Genomic DNA, 19,275 nt, shown 5'->3' with positions numbered 1-19,275 from the left:
ACTGAGAAAAACTGGATAAATTGTGTATACTGCACTGAAACAGATGAGGGAGTGAATAATTGAAAAGCAATGTATGATAGGGTATTATGGTTATCATAAGAGTCCACAATTAAGGTTGCATAGTGGAATGTACGTGGGGCGGCGGAAGGGATGCGGGGGGATTGTGTACCAGGGAGGGAGTGTTTCTTTTACTTCTGAAAGAGAGGAGTGAACTGGGGTGGTGGGGGGAGGTCTGGGCGGGGAGAGAAGTGCAGCAATGAATAAATGGAAATCCAAAATCTCTGTAAATGCTCATTAAAATTATTTTTTTTAAAAAAAGGGGGGAAGCATCTTGTCCAGGGTGAAACTTCTGGAGCGTGTTGGGGCTGGGACATGGCAACCTGACGTCAGAGGTCTGGTTTCTGACAGACAGCTATTCTCCAGGGCCTAACAGCCACCTCATCTCCTTCCCAAGGATGCATGTTACAGAGAGAGAGAAAACAGGACAGGATATGTGCGGTGCTCTGGACCACAGTCCATAGACAGTTGTGCAAGTAACTCAAAGGCCTTGCCTCTCTGGCAGAGCAAATCCATCAGTGGTCCCACGGGAGAGAGATGGGCAATCTTCTCCTGTGCGATTTACACAGAAACTGTCCTTTGAAAACCAATTGGACAGTCAATGCCAACACAGTTCTGATTTGATGGCAGTGAGCGAATACTTATCGAGAAGAAATGGTTAAAGCGAGTGACTGCTAATTGCCAAGTCAGCAGTTCAAGCCCTCTAGCTGTTCCATGGAGGAAAGAGGTGGATATCTGCTTTCGTAAACGGACCCACTGCTGTTGAGTCAATTTCCATTCTGGAAGCTTTTCCATTGGTTTCTGAGGCTCTAAATCTTAATGGGAGGAGATGGCCTCATTTTTCTCCCTCAGAGTGACCAGTGGGTTCAAATTGCTGACGTTTCAGTTAGCAGCCCAGTATTTAACCTGCTAAACCACACGTAAAAAACCTCATTGCCTCAAACCAATCCCTACACACAGCATTCTGACGCACAGGAATCCTCAATAAGCAGGGTTTTAAGGTTGTAAACTGTTAACAGGACACCACTTGTCTTTCTCAGCAAAGAGGTGGGAAAATTCAAATCACCACAGCCTTGAGTTAGCAGAGGTCCCTGCAGACCACTGTCCACTGCAGCCTTAGAGACCCTGTGTGCCAGGCCTTCTCTGCCCTTTGGGTCGCGGGGAGTAGGAATCAGCTTGACAGCAGTGGATTTGCTGCAGGTAGGGGAGGAGTCAAGGGGGAGTAAATTGTCTACCTATTTCCAGACCTTTCCACCGGCCTTAGGAGTGGAAATCCATATGCTGTGACCATGGAAACTGGGGTCTCGCTGCTTCTGTCCTTCCTTCCTCTTTCTCTCTGCGCATGATTTAACTGAGCTCATGGGAATAAATTTGTTTTGTTGCTGTTAGGTGTCACTGAGCCCTTCTACAACAATGAGGGTCTCAGCTGTAAATCAAAAGGCTGGAGGTTCAAGTTAACCAAGAGATACTTTAGAAGGAGGACCTGGCAAAAGCAGCCATTGGAAACCATAAAGACCAACTCTCTCACATGCACACCCAGTGCCGCGAGTGGGGTCTACCAGACTGTAGTTGTTGGTAAGGGTGGATAAGTGGATGGCGCAGGACGCTGCTGAGCTACAGGGGAATATGGGCAGAGCCATCAGCGTGAAGGGTAATCAATGGTCTAGTTTGCAGGCAAACTTTCTCTGTAAAGGAATAAGCAAGACCCAAATTAGTGGTCATCAGGTTGATGTGATACCCTCAGGTTTCATGAACTATATGGACCCTGCATTGGGATCCCTATAGTGAAACCAGTCGCAGAAAATCGTGAATGAATGAGCCTACTGTATTCCCATAACTCTATTCTTATGCACAATGGAAATACAAATTTCTTGTTCACCTGTCATAAAATATTCTTCTTCTTTTGATTTTTTTAATAAACCTAACTATCTAGCATTCTTAGCTGGCTAGTTGGACAAACGAGGCTCAAGGCGGATTTGGTTGGAGGGTTGTAGGTTGCTGATATATAGGCTGCTTTAATGTTTTCAAAGGTATGTCCTCTGTTAGGTGCAATGATGTTGCATGTGGACAGGGCTCCCTGGTGAACTGAGTGGAAGATGGAGGCAAAGCTGGGCCCTTCCAGGTGGGAATAGAATGACTTTTCTGAATATTTCTTTGCTTGTTTACATCCACTGGCAAAAGCTCGAGATGGAGATGAAAAAAAGAGGTCTGTCCAAGTTCCCGGGGAAGCATTTTTATCCTGGAGCACCTCCTGAATCTAATGTTCTGTGACCCCAACCAACAAAACGGAGATGAAGTCTAGCCATCTGACAGATCAGCACCACTCAAGGTTGGTTGATGTTCTTGGAACATCTCCAGGACAAGCAGCTCACTACCTCAATCAGCCTGCTCAACTAGTGATCCCTGACTGCGTGTGCCCGCCCACCCAATGATCCAGACTCACAAATAACAAGTACACTACAATCTAGCTCAGTTTCCATCAGAGGGGGGCAAAATTCATGTTCAATAATAGGAAGCATTCATTCTTTTTTTTAACTTTTTGATTCACACTACAAATAGAAACTCTGAGTCAAACATTCACAGGATAAGATGAGTGGAGTTAAAACCAGTCAAATAAAAGCTCAAGTGAAATGTCTGTGCACCGGTGCAGAAGGTAAGATACCTGCTCTATGTCAGAGTGCTTTTAATAATAAAAACAATGCAGTGCTGTGATCCTTCTGCTCTCTCTGTGGCATACGGTATTTACTGATGATATAAGACTTTTATGAGATCTGCCTAAAATATAACAAAGTGGTGAGGAGTGCGCAGAAGAGAGGGGGTAGAGTGGGATGGAAATGTGAGCTGTGTGTGAATTTGCCACCAGGCACCAAAGAAAGAAAAGGAAAAGTAGAAGATGCTGAAGCAAACTGTTGCCAGCATCGTGAGCCACATAACAGGAGAGATGAACACAGTGCATGGCACTGCCCACGTGCAGCCCAACTCTACTCAACCGGTTCCATTTCATGTACAAACAGCACGGCAGTCCATGCACTCCAACTGCACTCTATCAAAACACAAGGATTATCTCTATTTGAAGAGATGCTGGATACGAATTGTCTTCTGGGCTGATAAGGATCAAATGGTCTAGGCTCACTCTAGACAAAATGTAAATATAAATGTTACACACACACACACACACACACACACACACACACACACACACACTATCTTTTTAGGAAAATAAAGGGAAAGATCAGAATATTCTTCCTCTTTCTGCGAGTAATCCTCAAGACATTAAAGCAAGCAGTATTCTTTTTCAGTTCACAGAATTAGATATGATGCTTCCTGGAGCAATATTCAAATGAAGGAGCATGGGAATGTGGTAGAAATAACTAAGGGGAATAATTATAAATGCTCCTGCTTTGCTCACTGAGCTAGTAGCTGCACTGGTAAGGCTGAGCTTTGACAAGAAGCATAAAGGACAGCACAGCCCAAATGTTGAGATGAAGCAAGTTTAGGCCCAAGACACGTTTCCCAAGGAGACGTTCCTGCCGTTAACCAGATGGCATCAAGTTGACCTAAACTGATGGCAGCCCCCTTCATAAGACAAGGAACTGTTTCAAGGTTCCGGGCCAACCCTATGATCTGTTGCTAATCAGACTTTGGGGAGCCACAGGATTTATTCTGGCTCATTTTCAAGACATCTATTGTCTGGCCTTTCTTCCTAGCACATCTTAGTCTGGAAGTTCCACAGAAATCTGTTCAAAGCCCTAACAGCAGACAAATGTTGTCATTGTCATGGGTGTACAAAATGTACAATGGCTGAGAATCTAAGCCAGCGTATGGGAGACAGAAACTCTACAGTCACTCTGATATCAACATGGAAAGAAACAAGAGCTTTCACAATGTAGAGATAGATAGAGTGTTGAGTAGAGGGTGTGGGTCCCTGGATTTGTCCTCATATGAGTCTGTGTATCTACCTTTCCTCATTACTGTCTCTTATGTGTTGTATGATCTCTGAAAAACACCACCTTTCTTCTGCCTATCAGTTATTTTATCTGTCAAGCTGGAAGAATGAGAGTAGGACTCAGCAAACATGGAACACATCCAGCCTGCTGCCTGGTTCTGTACATACAGGTTTTACTGGAACACAGTCACATCCATTCATGTAGTTCCTGTCATGGATCCTTTTAAACTATAAGTAATTTAGTAGTTAGAAATCACTGGAGGGACGTACGGCCTGCAACGCCTAACAGTCAAAATCTGGCTCTTCGTGGTGGAAAAATAATGCCAATTCTTGAACTGGACTATCTCTAATACTAATTCTGTAAAGAATAAAAAAAACTACACTTAGTGTGTATGTGTGTGGATGGATAGATAGAGAGATAGAGAGATAGCTAGATAGATATAGATTAGATATAGATTTTTTTAAATTCCACTTTAGTTTTTCATACCCACTTTATTTATATGCTGCCTTATTCTTAAAAGGATTTCATGTGGCTCCCAGAAAATGTCTGGAACACCTAACTGCAGTTATGTTAGCATCACACAGGAGAGAGAAGTCATGGAAAAGGGAGAATGAGAGAAGACAAGATGCAGCCAGGTGGGTGGAGAACACACAGAATGAGCATGCTGAATTTTCAGTGGGTCACCATTGGCTCCAAGTGGCCTCCAAAGGAGGAGAGGCACAATCCTATCCCCAGTTTAGAGTGCTCACAGCATGATGACCAGAAGGAGTACAGTTATGCCTGCCATGAGGCTCCATAAAGCAGGCAATGCAGTGACCAAAGTCCTCAACAACACCTAGACTGAAGTGTCCCTTGGTTCATGGCATCTTGCAATCCAGGAGTGAAATTTCTCTCTTGGTATTTTGCAAATCATCAAAAGAAGCATACATTATTTTTGTAACTTGGACCTTTTTAATGGAAAAAAAAATGATGTCAGGCATAGGACTCCTGGAGAGGCCAGTGCTCTTATTGATACCTTGCCATCTTTGAGCCACCGGCTCCAGGAGAAGCCTGGCCCTGGCTGCTTTTGCTTAGCTGAGTGGAAGTGCCAGAGTGAGGCAGGGCAAAGACGGGCTACTCTGAGATCTGAAGGTCAAGGAATGTTTATCAGCTCAATGATGAGGTGTTAATTGGAAAAGAGCACTGATGCGCTGGGCATATGATTCATCATTGTCAACTGAATCCAACCGCTTTCTATCTAGCTTCCACACAGAAAAGAAGTCACATCTATAGACCTCAGTCATTCCCTGCATTGTCCCCAAAGCCTGAGGCGGTCCATGGTGCATGGTCAGTGAGAAATAAGCACATACTGAATGAATGATGTGCTCGCCTATGAAGAGCCAGAGGATCCAGCCAGAGGTAAGCCTACAAATACTCAGAGATCACCTGGGGGAATCCATTCCCAGCTGGGTCTTACCTTCTGTGTTCCGGCTGTGCAATTCTTACCCGTGTCAATGAAGAAGATGAGAAAGGGGGCCCAGAAAAAGAGGCCAAGCTCCCGAGCCATGCATCAAGGAAAACAAAAAGTGAGCAAGGAAGCTGAGGAGACAGTTGCCTAGTCTTGCTTTAGTCCATTGTTGCAGGGATTAACATGTGGGCAGCTCAAGATGGACACAGCTTTGGGTTCTGAAACGGCACAGCGACTTTCTTCCATGAACTGTGATTTCCAGTCAGCATCTGTCCCTTGCCCAGAACAAGGTTTTGCCCTCCTTTCCTAGAGGAGAGGCTTGTTCTGACAGAACCTTCTGGAACTCTGAATGTCTGCTTTCCATGCAGCAGCCCACCTTCACTCTACATAGATAAGAGTAGCAGGGTGCATTTTCTCCAAGAAGACCTTCAGAGACCAGCTGGCACCTTGGGCAGTCCGAGGAAAAGGTCTTGGACAGACTATGGAAATATTAAAACAGTCAGGCCAAGCAGCCTGAAGTCCTAATTGGCTCAGCGATGTAATGTCAAAATGTCACAGTCAAAGGGGCAGCTGGCAATAGCTTGGAAATGAAGAGACATTATTTTTGACTGGGAAGTGATATCACAGAAAAAGCAGTGGACAGAGAGGCAGGTGGCCTGAGGACGTGGCTGCTCCAGCACCAGCCAACTAGAGACTCTGAGGCAAGCCACTGTCATTCTGTGCCTTGATTTTCTCAACTGCAAAATGGAGTTGGCTTAATAGATAAGACTTGTATCCTTGAAACGAACACCTGCATTACAATGGCAATATGGGAGAGAGGGGCTAATACAACACAGCCCTTGCCAGTCACAACACATAAGACTGAGCACTGTAGCTTGTTCAGTCAAGAAACTCTTGGTAATGGTGCCAGCAGAAGTGGAGCTGCTGACGGAAAGGTTGGCAGTTTGATTCCACTGGGAAGCACCTCAGGTAAAGGTCTGGTGTTCTACTTCCAGAAAGACTCAGCCACTGAAAACCCTAGGGGACACAGTATTACTTTCACACATGTGGCGTCACCATGTGACAGTAAACTCAATGGCATCCCTTGGTGGTTCAAATGGTTAATGCATTTGGCTGCTGATTGGAAGGTTGGAGGCTCACATTCACACAAAAGACGCCTCAGAAGAAAGGCCAGACTATGAACTTCTAAAACAATCAGCTGAGGAAAACCCTGCAGAGCACAATTCTACATGGATATACATGATTCCTGGGTCAGAATTGAAAGCAACCTGGTTTGACTAGATGGTGAGTTGGTACTAAGGTGCTGATGTGTGTGCTTAGCTCCATGAGTTCTAGACAGCATCACTCCATCCATTGCCTTCTACACCACTCAATGCTCGCTCATAACTCGCCTTTCCTGGCCCACTGTGGCCACCTCTCTCCCATCATCCTGCTGACACTAGCTCACCATCAGAACTGGTCTCAGGACCTCTGAGTTCCACCTAACCAGTTTGGTTCTCTGTGAAACAATCCATCATGGCTCCCCTGACCTAAAACTCTCCTTTCCATGTGAAATTCCTTAGCTTGGCACGTAAAGACCTCACAAAGCTGCCCCCAGCCCACCTTCCCAGTCTACAGCGCTGAGCCTCATCCCCTATCCCTCCATTCCCTCCACGCCCCACACCTAGCTCTGCTCAGCCAGTTAACTCCACCTTGGAGCAAGTTCCTGTCCTTGGATTTCAAGAGGAGTCTACCTTACATTTCTGAGCTCAATTCAAATTCTTTTTGTTTCTGAAGCTGTTCTTCACCATTTCTGAACAATTGAGCCCATTTCTTGTTTTCAAGCTCTTGTATATATTTATTTTACTATATTCTATTTAAGGATCTCATAAAGAAAAAGGCCACAGCATGTGCCTGGTCTATCCTGAGAGTCTCCGTTCAAGGAATCTGCTCATTATGAAAACGTTCTCAATTCCCTCACACACACCCACACACCCCACATACTGTGCTGACCTCCATTCACCCTTGTGACAACATCCACATGGGGAACGGAATCCAGGTCACAGCTTACTTTCCACAGGGTTGAGGAAAATGCCTGGCCCCAAGTAGGTGCTCATGTGGCTGTGAGTTGATGCTGTTGGTAATTAGAGTTGTTGACAATGGTCCCATCAGAGGAGCAAAGGTCATACTGGTGCCTGAGTTCTGCTGGTCACCCCTCAGCCACCATCACCATCTTACACATGGAATATGTGATTCATTCTGTCCCTTGTGAATCATAGGTACAGAACTCAATAGCTCATTAAGCTTCCCTCACAGAGTCCCCTCATGGTGAAGCACAAAAGAGTGATAGGAAATGAGCAAGTCTGCAACTTCTCAGCTCACACATCAGGGCTGCAATCCCTCCTGAGCCAGCCAGACTTGGCTCTTCCCTTCTCCATGGTCTCACCATTTTCTCTCTCCTCCTCCAACATCTCAACTTTACATTCCCTCCCCTTTCTGTCTGCCATCTATTTACATCAACCTAACTGCACTTTCAGCCTCTTCAAGAGATACCTTACTGTAATCCTCAGTGAACAGAAGGCGAGCTGGACACCATCTCTGGTGACTGAGCTTGACACTCAGTGTCTGACTTGTTTCCTCAAGCAGCCTATGAGAGACTTATTCCAAATGAAGTGCTGAGTTCTCCCCAAGGGTTCCAATGAATGACACCTTCACTACCCCTAGCTGTGTTCAAGTCGTGCAATGTTGAGGTAGAAGAAGACAGGTACTACTCAGTGGCCTTGTGTGGTCTTTGGTCCACGTGGTCATCATGACATCCTTGATCCTTCTGTCGATGAACCAAGTGACTTTCACCAGCTTCAGGCCCAGGAAGGGCAGTCCACATGGAAAAGCTTCCAGAATTACCAGAAAGCAACAAGAAATCACTCAACCTGCATCATCGTTCTCAGGAGAGCTGCTGGCCCAGAGAAGACACAAGAAAGTTGGTCGGCAAGGTTACCTCAGGGAAGTCACTCACCCAGCCAGGACTACTTGCCTCAGTAGGGTTACCTGTTCATACCTATTTTCCCAAGATTCCCTGGTTTGGGCACCACAGTCCCACAGCCCAAGAACCCTTCAGTCTTAGGCAAGCTGAGATGTTTGTTCACTCTTGGCTTGTCCTACCAACATCATTGCAAACACTAGGAATCAAAGGTCAGCTTATGAAGTCAAGCTTTGTAACAAGTGGATAATGGAGAGGACACGGAATGCAGAGAAAGCCAGACGCATCTCAGACATAAGCAGTCAACTGTAAGGACACATGGGCAATGCTCCAAGCTGGTCCAGGTAGTCTCAGGTGGACCGCTTATGAGACTCACCTTGTGGAGAAGTGAGAATCTCCACGGTGCACAGGGTCCAGCTCAAATGCTCAGGGAATAAAGAAACTGACTAAGATGGCATCTCAGCTCAGTGGCCAGGGAACAGAACAGCCCCCATAAAAGACAAAAAAACAGACATCAACACTAACACATTAGCTTTCTGAAGTCCCAGGATACTTTCCAGCATTTGTTAGTGCCCTTTAGAATCGTGGGCATGTTTCTTTGACACTTTTTCCTCTTCACAGAGGAGGCCATGGTGCATTCAGTAGAAATGCCCCATATCCTCCACAGTCCCTCCACCTATGAGTGGCCCAGGGTCTCCACCAGACCCTTCACAGGTCACAAGCCACACCAAGCACTGGCTGAGATGTGCAATGGGGCAGAGCCTCTCCCCAGTGGTGACACAGAAGCACTCACTCATCCCCAACAGCCGGAGGTCGGCGCCAACGTCACACAGAATGGACAACAAGGCCTCATGGTAATAGCAGGGGGCAGGGACTCACCAGGACTCTGCCAGTCAGCGTCTGGGCGGATATCATCACGCCCGCCCAGTCCTTCACAGAGGTCATCCAGCCGACCTCGGCCGCCACTGCCTCCTCCTTTTCGTCCACGGGCTTGAGAGTGCCGTCAGCCTGGTTCGAGCCATTGTTAATCTTCTGGGCCTCCTGTTAACAGAGAACAAGGGGTAAAATTATAGACCAAGTAGATGTTAAAAACATAGCACACCCCTCAGGAATCCAAGCCCAAGGGGATGCTCAACCACAGGGATGCTGGAGTCACCTTCCCTGCCCTGTGGTCCCAAAGTGTGGCCATTAAGCCCAGGCTATCACAGTGGGAGTGGGGGGAAGCTGAGTGTGTGAATAAGCACCGGGACCAGCATGCACTCAGCGATGGACACAGGGCATAGGCACAAGTGTGCCTGCGGCCTTGTGCAGATACAGGGACACCATGGCACATGCGTGTGACAGAGCGTGCATGCACATTGGAGGAGATGAGGGGCCGGCTCAAAACCACACAGAAATGCCCTCTCAATAGCAGACTGCTCAAGGCTACGGTGAGGGAGGAGGAGGAGGCGAGGGGCACAGCTTTTATTATTTTTTTTAGAATGTTTTTTGTTTTCAAATAGTATTTTCTTTGTTCTTTCAACACTTTAGTGAGAATAAGAAAGATGAGATTATTTCCACCCTTTTAAAAAAAAAAAAAAAAGAAAAGAAAAAGAAAAAAGAAACCCATCGAGAAAGCAACCATGCTAGGCATGCAGAGCCACTAGGTGAAAGGGGTGGGGTGCTGTGAGCTTTGCCTACCCAGCCACACGCCTCTTCTCATATTAGCCACCCTGCGTTTTCTTTGAGGAAATTCCTATCTCGGTCTTTGTAGTTAGAGATTCTCACTGCCACATTACTCCAGGACTGAAGAAAGACAACTAGACCATTCTATACCCTGATGACCACGCCCCGCACCAGCCTTGTGAGACTCAAGCCTGGGTTTCTTCTAGACAGTTGGAAAGGCAACCCCACCCTGAGATGAAGTCTCACACAGGGAAGTAGAAGTACTAGGACATGTTGAAGAATTAAACTACACAATCAACCAACTTGATCTCATAGATATATACAGGCTTATGCACCCAAAAGAAGTTCAGTATACATTCATTCTTCTCTAACGTGCATAGAATATTCTCCAGAATAGATAATATTTTAGGTCACAAAGCAAATGAAAAAACATATAAATAATACAAAGCATTTTATCAGACCACAACTAGAAATAAACAACAAGAGGATAAAGTAGAAAAAAAACCATACATTTGGAAGCTGAACAACAAACACTGTGTTCGAACATGAGTGAGTAACAGAATAAATTAAAAAGTTTCTTGAAACAAATGACAATGAGAACACAACTTACCAAAACCTCTGGGAAACAGTAATCAGAGGTCAATTTATAGCAATAAGTAAACACATCAAAAGGGAAGAAAAATGATAATTGATTCTTTAATCTAACACTTCCAACAAGTTGAAAAAGAACAGTAAGCAAATCATCAACCTCTAAAAGAGATTGTAAAAATTAGGGCAGAAATAACTGAAATAGCAAACATAAAAACAATTAAAAAGATAAACAAGACTAGAAATTGGTTCATAAAAAAAAAAACAAATTGACAAACTATTAGCAAAACTAACAAAGGAAAAGAAAGAAAAGACACAAATAATCTGAATAACAGATGAAAGAGGGAATGTCACAATAGAACCAACTGAAATAAAAAATGTTAACAATGGAATATTATGAAAAGCCATGAAAATCCTAGAGGAAACAAATACTTAGAAACTCACAACCTGTCCAAACTGACAGGATGAAGTAGAACACCTGAACAGACTCATTACAAAAGAAGAAATTGAACAGATAATAAAACAGCTTCCAAGCAAAAAAAGTCCTGGACCAGATGGTTTTACTAATTGATCTTATCAAACATTCTGAGAAGAACTGCCTCCAATTCTACATAAAGTATTTCAGAAAACAGAGTAAGATGGAATCCTCCCAGACTTGTTCTATGAAACAAACACATCCTTGATACCAAAGTCTGGCAAAGATACCATCAAAATAAAAAAAAAAAAACACACACACACACACACACAAAACAAAAAACTATAGACCAGTATCTCTCAGGAACACAGATGCAAAAATTCTAACTAGAGACAGAGATAAACATAGAGATAGACATAGAGATCTAGATCTGCTGGCCAATAGAATCCAAAAGCACATTGAAAAAAAACAATTCACCATGACCAAGTGGAATTCATAACAGGTATGCAAGGATGGTTCAACCTAAGAAAAACAATCAATGTAATTCATCAAATTAACAAAGCAAAGTTCAAGAACCACATGGTACTATCAATTGATGCAGAAAAGGCCTTTACAAAATCCAACACCCTTTCCTGATTAAAGCACTCAACAAGATAGGAACTTTGTTGTTGTTGTTGTTGTTGTTATGTGTCATCAAGTCATCTGTGACTCATAACAACCCTACACAGAATAGCTCTGAAACATGCTGTATTCTGAGCCATTCTCACTGATTCAGACACCTACTCCCATTATCTCAGTTACTGTATCAATGCATCTTATTCAAGTTCTTCTTTTTCTGCACTGTCCCTCCACCCTTCTAAGCATGACGTCCTTTTCCAAGGACCAACTCCCTCATGGTCACAAGCCCAAAGAATGTGAGATACAGCTTCAAAATCCTAGCATCCAAGGAGAAACTTGGCTATACCCTCTCAAAGACTGACTTATTTGTTTTCTGGGTTGTCCACAGTATGTTCAAGACTCTTCTCCAGCACTATAGCTCAAAGGTGTCGATTCTTCTTCTGGCACCCTTAGTCATTGTCCAGCTTTCTGATGGATCGCAAGTAATTGCAAAGACCATGCCTGGATGGGAATTTCCTCAACACAGTGGAAAGTATATGTGCAAAACCAAGAGCCAACCTCATTCTCAATGGAGAGAGATTAAAGGTATTCCTTTAAGAACAGTAACTATGCAAGGATTTTCACCTCAGGTATTTAATACTGTATTGAAAGTCTTAATGAGAGCAGTAAGACAAGGGAAGAAAGAAGTATCCAAATTGGCAAAGAGGAAATAAAATTATCTCTATATGCATATGATAGAATAGTATACTTAAAAAACCCTAAAGACTCAGCAAGAAGACTACAGGACATAGTCGACCAATTCAGCAAAGTAGCAGGATACAAAATCAACATTAAAAAAAAATCAGCTGCATTTCTTTGCAATGACAAAGAGAATACAGAAATAGAGCTAAGGAAAAAATATCCATCACAATAGCTAATCACAAGATTCAATAACTGAAGCAAACTAACTAGAGACACAAAAGACCTATAAAACAGTACCACAGGACATTATGTTCAATGAAATATCTCAGTCACAAAAGGACAAATACTCCATAAAACCACTGTTATGAAGCAGGACTGACATGGGGTAATTGGGAGAAGAACAGGAAAAGAATGAATAATCAACACTGCATTAGAACAGATAAAGTAAAGATTTGTTTGAAAGGAGTATATGATTAGGCATTATATATATGACAATAGTCCAATATAACAGGTATGTTGTAAAGTGAGCTGGAGGAGGGCAACAATAAATGAATAAAAATCCAACTTTTTTGTAACCTTTCGTCAAATTCACAATTAAAATTTTAAAAAATATTTTTTTAAAAAAGTGTTAGAGCACTGGTATCACCATTTGAACACCTGGAACCAGCTGTGCCTGAAATTTACACTGGAGCTTTTCAATTGCAGAAGACAAGAAAAGTCTCCTTGAATGGTAAAGATACCACTAAAGAAACACCTCATCAAATAGCAGTGCCCAAACAGGTCCAAATTGTGTGCCATTGTCCTCTTCCCTGAATATTCTCCTCTAAGCCACGGCTTGTTCCCTCCCCTCTTTCAAGCTTTTGGCTCAAAAACAATCCCCCCATAAAGTCCTTCTCAACGATTCTTTTGACGATGCAGCCCTGCCTCCAACAGTATCACATTTCCTGCCTTATTCTTCTCCAGAGTATTGGAAGCCTATACTATACACTGTATTTCACTTATTCACTGCCTCCCACTCCCCACTAGGCTATAGTAAACTATACGGGAACAAAGCTTTCTGTCTTGTTCCCTGATGAATTCTAGATGCCTCAAAGATACCTTGCATTGAGTTGGCTCAATAAACATGAGTCAATGAAATAAAAATGTCACATCTATCAGTCCTGACTAAACAACTTGGAATTAAGGTTGCCCAGTTAAATCTCAATTTCAAATAAACAACACTTGTATTTTTAGTTCCAAATATTCCACATTGCTGTTAGGTGCCATCCAGTTGATTTTCAACTCATAGCAACCACGTGTGACAGAGTATAACCACCTTGCAGGGCTTCCTCAGAAGCCCTGGTGACGTGGTCCACAGGGTGCTGCACAGCTAACCCAAGTGGTGGCACCTCTCCGGTGGTTCAAATCCACCAGCAGCTCCATAGGAGCTTTGAAGGAGGTGCCTCTCACAGTTGGTGCCTCTACCAGTGGTTCCACAGGAGAAAGACAAGCAATCTCCTCTTGTGTGATTTACAGCCTCTGGAAAGCCAGCTGGAGGGTTAGCTATGTGTCAGTTCTGTCTCAGCAATGAGAATGAATGAACGGGCTGGCACACAGTCAGTGGTTAATCTCACCACCGTTTATTCCACTCTGTCCGTCTTGGCACTGCATGTAAACCAGCTTGTCTCACATGCTGGCAGACGTAAGAACCACCTGGGGAGCGTGTCAGATCACACATGGCTGCCCCCACACACACACCAATTTCTGAGTTAGTAAGCATGAGGTGGGTCCGAGACTCTGCCTCTCTAATACATGCTGCTGCTGCTGGGCTGGGGGACCACTTAGAGAATTACTGACTCTCATTATCCAGGCAGGCCTTGATTGCTGCCCTGACCTGAAAGGGGCTGTGGATCTTAACCCCCAGCTCCTTCCTGGCTCCATCGTCCACCCCGTGGCACAACTGTCTACTTATTTCAGAACTGGGGAACAGCAAGGCAGCTAGTGAGACAGTGGAAGCGGAGAGAAGGAAGGCTCTCCAGCAAAGGCTCCTGAGTTTCCTTTCCAGTAATGCCTCCTGGAGAGAGTTCTGAACTGGCCCAGGACCGATGCTCAGGGGCCTGGATGGTTGGGTCTTCTGTGGCCCAAGCCTGGGCACTCAGGCTCCATGCCATCTGGTAGACCTGGAGAGAAGCGGAGACCAGCTAAGAAAGGCTGAGAGAGGCAGAGTCCTCTCCAGTCCCAGCGGTTTTAATGCATCAATAATTCACAGCACAAGAGGTATATGGCAGATAATGCTATCTTGCCAGCCCTCTTACCTATTGTTTTACAAGGCATTCATTATTTTAATTACTTTATGATAGGCAAGAAAAACACAGACTAAAGGGAGATAATGCCCTTGTTATTATTTGCTTACATTAGATGTTGTGAGCTTAATTACCACGTGTGGGAAGCAGGATCAGAGGAGGGGAGTTCTGCAGAGCCTGAGTGAGGCCAGCCATGTTTTTGATTTTCTGACTGGGGGGAGATGGGCCCCTCTCCACCAATCTTCCTCTACTCATGGACTGCCTCACGCTGGAACAGGTATTAAAATCCCACATTTCAGAGCAAAGGGGACAGACTCGTAAGGGGATTCAGCAGCCTTGCTGGGGGCAGTGGGACAACATAAAGGGCAGTGCCCACTGTAACAGTTATGACCACCCTTTATCAAATCAGATCCGGATGTTGACAATTAAGAAGTACTTGTTCCGCCTTACCTCGCATAAGCCTTCCACTGAACCAGCAGGTAGTGGAACTATCCCCATTTTACAGACAGGGCAACTGAAAGCTGAGATCCCTCAGGGGCAGCTCAGAGCAGGAGAATCTGAGCTGAAATCAGAGGATCTACCTGGGCTTGGGTGAGCTCTGCTATTTCTAATCTGTGTGCGTGGTAACCCCTACCACCTCCTCTGATAAAATGGGATGAGTATGTCCGTCCAGTCTCCATGCTGGCAAAGGTTAAGTGACACAAGTGATGTTAAGCACTTGGCCCAGTGCTTGGCACACAGTCATTAGAACTGCCAATCACAGAGCCCTCACTGGTGGGCACTGGTTGCCTCCAAGGGTATTCCATTTCAGCTGCACATGTCACAGGCTGGAGGTCCAAAGGAATAGAGACAGCACAGGGAGGGACAGTGGCCCAAACTGAACTCTCAGTGGGTACAGGCAGGATGAAGGATGAATAATATGCCCCCAAGAAGTAAGTACTTCAACTTCTGCAGCCTTCCAATAGGGGCTGGGTAGCTTAGGACAGCTACAGCGGGAACTCCAACACAGATACTGAACCGAGCGACCTCTTAGATCTCTCTGACTCTAAGGCCACTAGCCAAAGCTCCCATTTTCGAGGTAATGAAGGTAAAGACAGGGACGAGACAGGTCCAGGACCCTGTGGGCTGTTCTTTGTGCTATGCCCTGCAGGAAATGCACTTCAGGAAGCATGGCAATGTCGATGTCTTTCTATCCTCAGTGCAAAGCCTACAGCCACATGAAATGGCCTTGCCATGTCCCACTCCAGAGAATGACTCAGCAACTGCTCAGGGAGGAGGCCAAGCCAGAGGGTCACTGGTGCCAGGAGAGCCTTAACCCTGATTCCACTGCACCCTCCGGGAAACATTTCTGTGATGGTCACAGCTCACCCCGACCTGAGGCAGGAGCACAGGCTCCCAGCACTTCTGAAGCTGGTGGGAGGGAGGAACCTGAAGACTGGAGCAGTCCAAAATGAATAATGGGGCAGGAAGCTATAGAGAACTGCCCTGGGGCTCCCTGAAAACAGGAGGGCTGGCCTTGTCTTTAAAAAAAAAATGGTTTTTAATCATGCAAACTCATTTTTGTTTTATAACATTAACTACAATGGATCAATGTCAACTGTTACAATGTCTCATCATATCCTCACTGTACCTTCTCTTTCCCTTCATCCTATCCAACGGTGGTCTCTCTCTGCTCCTCTATCCCTCCCCTCTCAACCCTCCACAATTTTTTCTGAGAGTAAACTTTTCCTTAGCTTTCTTCAGTCAATCACACACATCTTGTGCCATATTACAGTACACACAACATCTAATTGTCAACTTGAGGTCACTCTAATCGTCAGCTCTCCACCCTGCCCTTCTGTGCCTTGGAACCACACTGAGAAGCATATTATTGCAGAGCCTGGGTCAGAAAGTCCGGAGGCAGCTTTAGGACAAGGATTCACATATAACAGATTTGGGGGGCACCAGCCCCCAACTCCAGCCTCACCCATCTTGCCTTGTCCCCATCCCTTTTTGCAGTATTCCCCACAGTAACTTCCTGTTGACCAGACCACATCTCCTACATGACCTGTGGCCAAGGGCCTGAGTAGCCAGGCCCTCCATACACCAGTCAACAGGACATACATCTGTTGGATATTTGGGCATTTATCCTGAGTCACAACTCAAAGCCTGGATTATGATCCCAGCAATTTCTTAAGCTTCCAAAGGCCTTCCTCACCCTATCACTTCAATAAGAAATGCCTGGACCAAAGTGGGAAGAAGCGTGTTCTAAATGTAGGGTCCCACACCTCAGGCCTTCCTACCTGGCTGTTTCTCTCATCCTTCCTTAACTGGACCCAGTGCTCTGGGAATTTCTGGACTGTGACATGGTAAGAAAGACCCCTGAATATAGGCCTCACTCTTCTGGCTGTCACTTCCCTTCTCAACACCGCGCGTCTCTTTGTAACCAGGGTGAGTCATGCCTTCTCTCTCTCACTGGATTCTTGCACAGGTCCCCAACTCACAGCTTTCAGAAGCTGTCTTTTACAGGCAGCTGCCCATTTCTCTCCCACAGAGCTCCTAATGGATTTGAACCACTGGCCTCTTCATTGGCACCAAACATGTAACACACTATGTCACCACAGCACTTCCAAAAAGCACCAAGTACTCTATAAGGGAGGATGAAAATGGTGTTACTGATCTTAGGTGAGCAAGAGGCCATGCCACTCAAAAGGAAGGAGTCATGATGCCACATTCAGAGCACAGAAACCAGAGCTTTGAATCAATTCACTCTGGTTCATCAGGGGCAACAAAGCTACACTGGAACAGACTTGAATTTTTAAAATGTGAGTGAATTGGAATGCTAAGCAGAACTGGGAAAATCAGAGGCCAAAGCCCAGCTAGAACTCTCTCTTAGAAACAAGGGCAATGCGTGTGTTGCATAGCAACCAAATATCTTGATCCACTGAGTGAAAAACCGTGAAGCCTGACTCCAAGATGGCGGCAGAATGCGTGTGTCTCTGCACAGCTCAGACAACAATCCGATCTCTGGAGTCACACATTCCTGAAAAGGGCTCGTGCTCGCCTTATAAATGTCCTATTCCAGTGCTTCCCCTCATATTTTTTTCCTGTTCCAGATAGCATTCCAGATTACCCACATTTTAAACAATGAGGTCTCTCTCTTCTAGTTTTGACTGAACACTAGGATACGTCCTGGTGGAAGGCAGGTGGGAGGGCGGCGAGAGGGAAGCAATAACAAATGGAAAGCCACCTCCTGACACACACGCCGAGAGTAACAGTAATAGTGTCAGCAGTGGTTCCTATTTTATAGCACTGTTACAGTAACCCCATGAGCAAGTATTAGGGTATTCATGTGTCATACAAGGGTTAAGCTCAGGAAGACATAGTCCGAATTTCCACCTCACTGTCTGACACCGAAAAGGCCTGAGTCCCAGTCCTAATGTCTTCTCAGAGACGGCATGAGGAGGAACGAGATAGTGGTGGGAAAGGGTTACAGGCTGCTGCCAAGTGCCCCTGAAAGGCTCATTAGCCTCTTGAGCACTCAATTCACCCCACTTCTGTGTACTACATGGACCCCTGAGGCCCTTCTCCAAGGTACCTATGTCTTGAGAGGGTAATTAACTCAAGGACAGAGGAATACAGTTCCATCCTCTGCTAACAGCCAGCTCCAAACCCAAAACCATCCTTCGGCAAGCACTGAATCAGAGATGAACGTGGCCAGGACGACAGCTGGGGGCTTCCGTCTGCAAACCAAGGTTCCCTGGGCAGAGGCGACCGAAGGAGACGAAGTAGCCTCATGCCTCACAGGCCTCTTCACCTGGCCTGCTCTGCACAGGGGTCCTAGCACGTGGTGCTATGTGTGTGAGGAAGGCCTGTGGAGGCAGTCAAGGTCACGTCAGGCACTGAATCCTGCAGGGCCCGAGGCACCTGGGCTGGGAGTGGAGGTCTGACAGGGAACTGAAAAGGATGGGCAGGTAGGGAAAAGCTTCCTCTAATCTCTCTAGGGAGCTCTGATGGTCAAGTGGTAAAAAGTTGTGCTGCAATCCCAAAGGTACATTGTTCAAAAACTGCTCTACTGAAGAAGAATGGGCAATCTCCTCCTCTGTAATTAAACTATCTCTGCTGGAGCTATGAGTCAGTTCGAACTCTAAAGCAGGGCAACAACAACCCCTCTAGAATGGAGCAAGGTGGGAGGAGGTGAGAAGAGCCTCAGCAGTAGAATTCTCACCTGCTATATGCTATGCTATGCTATGCTATGCTGGAGACCTGAGTTCTAGAGAATTGCCAACACTTAACGTTTTTATAAAAACAGACTATCTCATTTTTCTCCCACAGAGAAGCTGGTGGGTTTGAATCAGGACAGTGCCAAACTGTTCCATAGACTGTAAGTCTTTAAAGAAACAGTGTCCCATGATGCAACTGCTAGGCTCAAGTCATTGGCTTTTCGGGTTAGCACAGGACCACTTTTAACTACTGCTCCAACAGAGTGCCTTGGTTAGACCTCAGACACAGAAATACATAAACTTCAATGGCCTGCAGGTGCTTGACTTCGGGTGCCTCCACATGGCAGAGTTCTCCTTGCCCTCAGATCCTCCTCAGCCTGAATGCTGGGAGAGGGCCTTCTGTCACCCACCCAC

General features: G+C 45.4%; 1 protein-coding gene across 23 annotated transcripts in view; it reads right to left on the bottom strand.

Moving 5' to 3' along the window:
- The window catches only part of KCNMA1 (potassium large conductance calcium-activated channel, subfamily M, alpha member 1), a 1,059,824-nt gene that overhangs the window by 741,969 nt on the left and 298,580 nt on the right, over positions 1 to 19,275 (bottom strand). For all 23 annotated transcript variants that reach the window (XM_006887494.1, XM_006887495.1, XM_006887496.1 and 20 more), the window contains one exon: positions 9,290 to 9,451. In XM_006887494.1, coding sequence (XP_006887556.1) covers positions 9,290 to 9,451 — 162 coding nt within the window. The remainder of the gene's footprint in view (positions 1 to 9,289; positions 9,452 to 19,275) is intronic.

Source organism: Elephantulus edwardii, unplaced genomic scaffold (genome assembly GCF_000299155.1).
Source record: "Elephantulus edwardii isolate Elephantulus edwardi_28Jun2011 unplaced genomic scaffold, EleEdw1.0 scaffold00058, whole genome shotgun sequence".
NCBI lineage: Eukaryota > Metazoa > Chordata > Mammalia > Macroscelidea > Macroscelididae > Elephantulus > Elephantulus edwardii.
Note: the sequence above shows the minus strand (reverse complement) of the source record. Positions and strands in the feature narration are given on the sequence as shown.